The 7,378-nt window shown below is 42.9% G+C and overlaps 1 protein-coding gene across 1 annotated transcript in view; it reads left to right on the forward strand.

Moving 5' to 3' along the window:
* Positions 1 to 6,208, forward strand: part of MED10 (mediator complex subunit 10) — a 6,709-nt gene extending 501 nt beyond the window's left edge. Inside the window, exons 2-4 of the mRNA XM_005857893.2 lie at positions 866 to 949; positions 3,523 to 3,625; positions 5,356 to 6,208. Coding sequence (XP_005857955.1) covers positions 866 to 949; positions 3,523 to 3,625; positions 5,356 to 5,454 — 286 coding nt within the window. The 3' untranslated portion in view covers positions 5,455 to 6,208. The remainder of the gene's footprint in view (positions 1 to 865; positions 950 to 3,522; positions 3,626 to 5,355) is intronic.
* The last annotated feature ends 1,170 nt before the right edge of the window (positions 6,209 to 7,378 follow it).

The following is a 7,378-nucleotide window of genomic DNA, read 5'->3' on the forward strand; positions in this document are numbered from 1 at the left end:
CCCGCCCGCCTCCTCCCCGCTTTGCCTCGCTGGGACCTGGAGGGCCCATTGGGAGACGTTATCGTGCCGGACAATACAGTGTCTGTCCTGGGGCCACAGGCGAGGGAGTCACGCTTCATTATCTCAGCCTCTCCCTGCGCACTTGTGACTCCCAGGCTTCGCTGGGAGTGCTCTGACACCACCTGCTGCAGCGGCCTGCCTGTGGAGGAATTGAAGCGGGGAGGGGGCGGTGAGAAAGGCCGCAGACCGTTTATTAACCAATATTTTTTGGCAACAGCGTTGTGCTGGCCATAGCGTTAGGCCCTGGGATGGACCGAGGCAAACACGCGAAGAGAATGCTCTGGAGAAGAGCTCACAGCGTTATAGGGAGGATAGGCATACAGACATGATTGCAACCCTGTGTTACATACCCAGTGCTGTGGGACTAGCCCCGTGACGGTGACGTAGGAGGGCTCCCCACCAGGGGAACTAAAATTCAACCAGGTAGTGATGGCATTCCTCCCCCCAGACCTGGAGGATGGGTTCTTAAGCTGGAGTCCACTACCTCATGTGTTCTCTGAAACCCACGCACAAAATCGCATGCACATCACGGTAACTGTTTTTGAGAGAAGGTTCATATTTTTCATTAGATTCTCAAGGGGATTGGTTCCTGCCCCCCAGTATTGGCAATTGCTAGTTTAGGAAGCAAATCAACAAAGATCTGAGGATAGTTTGTAATTCCAAATCCTTCCTTGGAATTCTGTAGGTAACCAAAAAATTATGAGCTGCGTGTATCCCCTGTATGTGGAAGGAGCACTTTTGTGGATGGTGCTCATGGTGTCATGGAGAGTTAACCAAATGCCCCCATTTTTGCCTTTTCCCCCAGGAATTTTATCGTGACCGGCTTACAGGATATTGATAAGTGCAGACAGCAGCTTCATGATATTACTGTACCTTTAGAAGTTTTTGAGTAAGTACCATTTCTGATATTCAAGTATAATTCTTGTTTAATTGTAGTGTAATGACTGCTCAGTCACCGGTGTTTTAGTGCCTGCCGCTATGTTGTAGGCACAGCCTAGGTGCCTGGAGATATGCCAGTGAAGAAAATAGGCAAATACACCTGCCCACATGGAGTTTCCTGTTCTGATGGGATTAGCAATTTAAAAATCTCAATATTGTTGAAAAAGAGTTACTTGTGAATAGAGGCGTATGAAATAGGAAAAACATCATAGACCCTCAAAGTTTTGCTTAGCTAGAAGGACAGCCATATAACTTTCCTTTTTAACTTAAAAAAAAAAAGAGAAAAAAGGTAGAAAGTCTTAAGTGGATTGTATTTTTAAAAAATTATAGCCAGAAACAACCTGAAAAGTAATCTGGTCTAGTATCTCTGATACTGCCCTGGGACTGCTACTTCTGGGAGGTGGATATATATATATACACTGTTGAAAAAAAAGTTTCTTAGGCCAAGTAAGTTTGGGAAGGCTGTTCACGGTTTTCTACAGGAGTTTATGTGCCTACCACAGTCATGGCCCAGAGAATGCATCCAGGAAATAAACTTCTTACTTTTTTTAATCCAAGCTTTATCACACTGGTTTGGTTATCACACCCCTGATTTCAGGACAGATAGCCTCTTCCTCCTGAAACTGGCTCTGATCTACAGAAGCATGCTAGCCCTTTTTGGTATAACTGCAAATGTAAACCACCAATTTCCTTGAACAATAAAGGAAGAGCTGTTGTTATTTTACATCCCCAGAAGTTAGAGAGACAGCAGCTGTCCACAAAGATAGGACACTCAGGCTGCAGTTTTCACAGGCTTGGCTCCATCCTTGCCTTTTGGCCATGGTGTCATGTTTTCTCAGTCAGCCCCACTGAGTTCTCTGGCTTCAGGTGGGTGAAGGTCATGTACATGTGTTAAGCTCTGGACTCTTGGTGATGATGCCGGCTTGTGAAGTGTGGGAAGGTGGAGGCTACTTTGCCTTCCTCATTAGTGCTCTTCTGGTCATGAATGTGCAGGATGTGTGTATTGACAGATGCCAGTAACTACTTGAGTCATTAAAGAGGGACAAATGAGAGTAAGATGATGGGGAGAGGTTGCTAAAGGTCAGAGGGAGTGGGGCCTCAGCCAGCTCAGCCACAGTCCCAGCCCCAGCAGGTGGGCAGAAGGGGCAGGGGAGACTCACTTGGGGTATTGGGAATGGGTGGCCTCTGGGCTCTAATAAGCAGTGATGCAAACTGTTAGGCATTTTTGCATGAAGTAGAAGGAGTTTCCAGGTTCACGGTGGCCTTCACATACTTGGCAGACACATTGTGTCTGTAACAAAGATAAAGATGTAAGTCTGGGCCCTTCTGTCCAGCACTTCCTGACCTCACAGGGTGGTGTGTTGGCAGAAGTGGGGCCCAATCTGAATAATAGTGCTGTTGAATGGTTGTCTATTTAGGACACTTGAATCTGTAAGGTTTTTTTTCTCTGGAAATGGATGGATTTTGTTTAGAATTAACCATAATTCTGCTTCCTTCATTCCATCATTTCAAAAAACATTGCAATACAATGGAATTTCTAGAACTTGTGATTTGGTAATTTTTGCTGTCTGCCATGATTAGAGTCCAGTTTTTATGCCATTAACAGAAACTTAACAGTGCCTTTGATCTGAAGTGATTTTTTGTTTTAACTGAAGCATTAAAATACATAAATCGGACTTGGCAATGTGGTGGTGGTAATTTTTGTTTCTTTGTAATGAATAATTCGATTTAATTGAGTGATATGAAGGTCTTCAAGGTACAGAAGTAGGCAGGTAGCCTACACCTGGTAAAATGTGCATATTTGTCTATGCAGTATGCTTAGTGAAATCTTTGGGATAATGAATACATTTTGGAGACAAGTGTTGAAAATTTCAAGAAACAGTTTTATACTGTTAAATTATTGGAGAGAATCCCTCTCTCTGTTAGATTCAAGTTACTGAGGTTATTTAATGGAACTGAAAGAGTGGAACAGTTTTTAAAGTAATCTTGGGGTGAGCAGGGCCCGGCTATCCACTTGCAGCTCTCCCCCCTTCTTCTTCCAGCAGCCCAAGCTCCCTCCACAGAGGATCCCCAAGGGGATGGGGACCTGGAGTGTAGGCTGCATTTTGGAGGACTCTCCCTGGCTCCCCCATGTTGCTGGGCCTGAAGCCCTGGCCCACTTTTAGTTCTCTTATCAAGAGCTTCCTAACCTCGCAGGTTGTGAGGATCAGATGGTAATGGCCATGAAGCCTTTGGGAGGCATGGATGCTGCACGTGTGAAGTGGTGTGGCTGTGGAGCTTGCCAGGTTATTAAGTGATCATTACTTGATTTTATGAGTTGTTCATGTTATTACAAGTGATAAGGGAGCAAATCATCTATCCTTGTATAAATGAAGGCATCCTAACGTACCTGGTTCCTGGACACCGTTTCTTCTGAACAGGCCGTGTGAAGTTATATACAACTAATTTTTTTTTTTGCCCCATAAGAAAACTGAGAATAGATATCAGCCAAGAGAGTGTTAATTACATGTTTCCTGTTTCCAGATATATAGATCAAGGTCGAAACCCACAACTCTACACCAAAGAGTGCCTGGAAAGAGCTCTGGCGAAAAATGAACAAGTTAAAGGGAAGATTGATACGATGAAGGTAAGGCTCCTATAAACAGAAAACGTCAGGACATAAAGCCTTAAAAAGCAAATTTGGTTAATAGACTGTTGTTTTTTTCCATACTTGGTAAAACATCACCTATTTTATTACATTACAGAATTGAGATTTCTGAATTGTATACCAGGTAGTAAACAAAGTTAAATATCAGTGATGCCTTCTGTTGGGCCTTTTCCGGTAATTGTGGTTCTTTGGTTTGGAGGAGTCTTGAATCCTCATTCTGTTTTTCTTCGCGGGTGCTGGTCTCCAGCTTCAGACTCCAGACTCTTAAACCATATCCCCTGTCACACAGTTCTCCGCAGAGAACCTGCTCTGTTTCTTGGCTGTGATGAGGCATCTACAGCAGGAAATATGTTGTTTTTTCTTACTTAAATTCACTCAGATATGGTCCCAAATTGGAGCCTGTGTGGTTTGTTTTTTCCTCTAATTGGATGGTGCCATCCCTTTTCTGGTTTCCCGTTTCTGTTGGCCTCATACAATGAGCCTCTGCCTCTCCATCCCCATTCCTGATTCTGGCCCAGCCACATGGTTTCCGTTTCTGTTGTGACCTCTTAGGGTCAGACAGTGTGAGGAGCAAGCAGAGAGACACTCAGGATGACAGTGACAGGCGTCACGTGTGAGGTTGCAGGGCTTCCCAGTGTCCCCCCAGCGTATCTGTACTGATGATAGGCAGCGTGCCTGGAGGTGGCTTTGCTGTGACTGTTAATGTGGCTTCATTTCTATTTTGTCAGCTTGGGACTGAGTTGCTGTTGAACTCAGTGTCACCCTTGGGGCATAGAACAACGTTAATCAGTAGTGAGTTGTGACTCTTCGGACTGCTGTGTGAGTGAGTTGCATTGTCAAGCAGAAATCTCCTCTATATGGACAGGGTGTGGTCCAAATATGTTCTGCTCGGTCCCACCACGCTTCTGTGGGTGATGCAGAGGTTTCCTGTTGGTGGTACTGCATGGGGACTGTGTGATTTATCTTCAGTTTGCCTCTGTTGTCGCTTGGCCTCATTCTGTCTGAGACCTGGGAATGTCACTGTGCCGTTCCATGGCCTTCCTTTGCGCAGTGCGTGTTTATTATCCTGTTGGAGTGCAGTCTCCTTTGAGAGTATTCTTACCTGTGTATTACATCTTTGTTTATATCCATACAGCTTCTTCTTAGTGTAGCTTATAAGAAAGATTTTGAGGTGCTGATAGGTACTTTGCTTCCTTTAAGACTGACGTACAACGAATGTTAAGCCAATAAGGGTCAGGAAGCCATGGCATTTAGTGTAGACAGGTTTCCAGGTGCTCTGAAAGCTTTGATTGAGCTGTTTGCACACAGTGTGTGTGATGTGGTTCAAATAATTAATTGCTTAATTAAGTACTATTTGAAGATTCCTGTTACGTGTGCTGTGTGCAAAAATCATTTCCACCTATGTGGCTGGCTCCCTATAGGATGGCCTGTTTTCACTTTGAAGCAGGAGGGAAGACGTTGTATTTGAAGGTGAATTTCTCTTTCAGGTAGTTCTTAATGTACCTGTAACATAGTTGCAAGTGTTATTTGCAGCTGGTTCACCAAGTATTACATCCGTGGGCAATGAGCAGGCAGCACTGGAACATGGGTTTGCGTGAGGGCAAAGCAGATTCTGTTCATTCAGAGGGCTCTAGGGGTGGGGGTAGTCTTTAATTTGGGTGATGAGTCACAAACAAAGCTGTTTTGACAGTGTACATTTTTCTTCTTAGAAATTTAAAAGCCTGTTGATTCAAGAGCTTTCTAAAGTCTTTCCAGAAGATATGGCTAAGTACCGAAGCATCCGAGGGGAGGACCATCCCCCGTCGTAACTTCCTCTTCGAACATCTAGTCCTGTGTGAATCACCGTAACCTTCAGGCAGCTTGTGACTGAGCGGCCTCAGAGACAGGAGGCCTAGAGGACTTTGTAGAGCTGTGCTGCCAGCAGCCCCCTCTTTGCAGAGGGCTGGTGAGCGCACATTTTTGAGCGTGATGCATTTGATCCTGTATGGCAGAATTATCTTGGAAATATTAAATACGGTAGGTAAAGTAAAGGGTTTAAAAATATTACCTAAGACTTTTCTGTTTGTGTACTTCTCTTTTTCATTTTATTATGATGTCAAAGAAAGCTAAAAAAATTAAAGAAAAGGTTTAATATGAGAAATACTGGAATTGGTTTTGTATTTTATATTTTCAAGTATAATGCATAAAGAATGTGTTTAATGTGACTGTTTACGTGGATTTCAATTAGACATAAGCATATAATAAAGTCTTTTAAGTACTTATATGACTTACTCCATGTAATTATTTTATAACATTTTTACAGTATAGTGCAGTGCATCTTGTAAACAGTCAGTTATTACTTCCCTAAAGTGTGGATAGTATTCATAAAATTTGTTCTTCTGGAAGTGGATCATGGGATTTACGCTTGTTCAGGGTTGCCATACTCATTTTCTATTGCCCTTAAGCTCTGAAATAACAAGGTATTAGTTTCAAAGGCAAATGTTCATCTATGGGGAACATCAGTAATGTCCCTGGGTAGTTTATTATGTTATTATCAAATAAAAAATATGTGAATGGCTTGTTGAAGTATTGTAGTCAATGACGACCCAGATGCTGACTACTGCTGTTGTCACATTGTAACCCTGAATAACCAGATAGCCTGCTCTGTTGCCACTCACCTGGACAGAAGTAACCTTTCCGTCCAAGTGACAGGTACCATTGATCCAAGGAGTGACAGAGCATACAATGCTTGATCCTTTAAAGACCCAGTGATGTTAGGGGGCAGCTGTCTTTTTTAAGAGTGCCACAAACCCAAGAAGTTACAAAGGAAAAAACGAATACATTTGGCTATATAAATGTTAAAAAACACCCCAAACTAACACGGGGCAAAAACATGAAGTTACAAAAACACAATAAACTTCAAAGACAAAAAGCTAAGGAAAAATATGACTATGTATGACAAAGGGCTAAATATCGATTGTATATAAAGCTCTTACACTAATAATAATAAGATAAACTTATGGAAGAATAGGCAGATGTTCATTGTTACATTGTTTATAATAGGAAAAAAAGGAAAAGGAAAAGCAGTAAGTTAAATGTCTATAAACAGTAGCTAGATTAAATTATGGTTTATCCATTTGATGGAGTACTACACAGTGATTAAAAGAATGAAAGAATAAAGAATATATACAATGATGAGAGATTGCCAATGTATATTGTTATTTAAAAAAAAAAGTTTGTTCAACAAGCATTAATTAAGAGTCTACCTATGGTAATCTAAGCTATATGCAAATTGGAGTGTTTCTCCAAGGTGATCTGCCCACTGGTGGGACCACTGGGGAGCTTATTAAAAATGCTGATTCTAGGCCCCACTCCTCCAGGGCTGCTGCACTGGAGTCCTTTCCTCCCTTGACTTCTAACCAACACACTCTGCCTGCGAATTCAGTGTTGGGTTTCTCGGGTTCTCTTTCATTGTACACCTTCCTGGGCAAGCTCATCCATCTCGTGGCTCCAGTTATACTCTGTGCCAAGATCCCCAGGTTTGTATACATCCCTGCTAAGGGAGTCCTACACATCCTTAACCCAACTTTCTGTTCCTCTCCACTTGGCTGTCTCCCAGGTGCTTCCAGCTCAGTGTCCCTAAAGCTGGACTCGGCATCTTTCCCACCCAAACATCTCCTTGGTGTCTCCCTCTCAGAAAGTGGCCCTGCCTCTTGTCCAGGTCCATCATTCTTGCCTCCTTTTTCTCCCTCA

Source organism: Myotis brandtii, unplaced genomic scaffold (genome assembly GCF_000412655.1).
Source record: "Myotis brandtii unplaced genomic scaffold, ASM41265v1 scaffold115, whole genome shotgun sequence".
Lineage (NCBI taxonomy): Eukaryota > Metazoa > Chordata > Mammalia > Chiroptera > Vespertilionidae > Myotis > Myotis brandtii.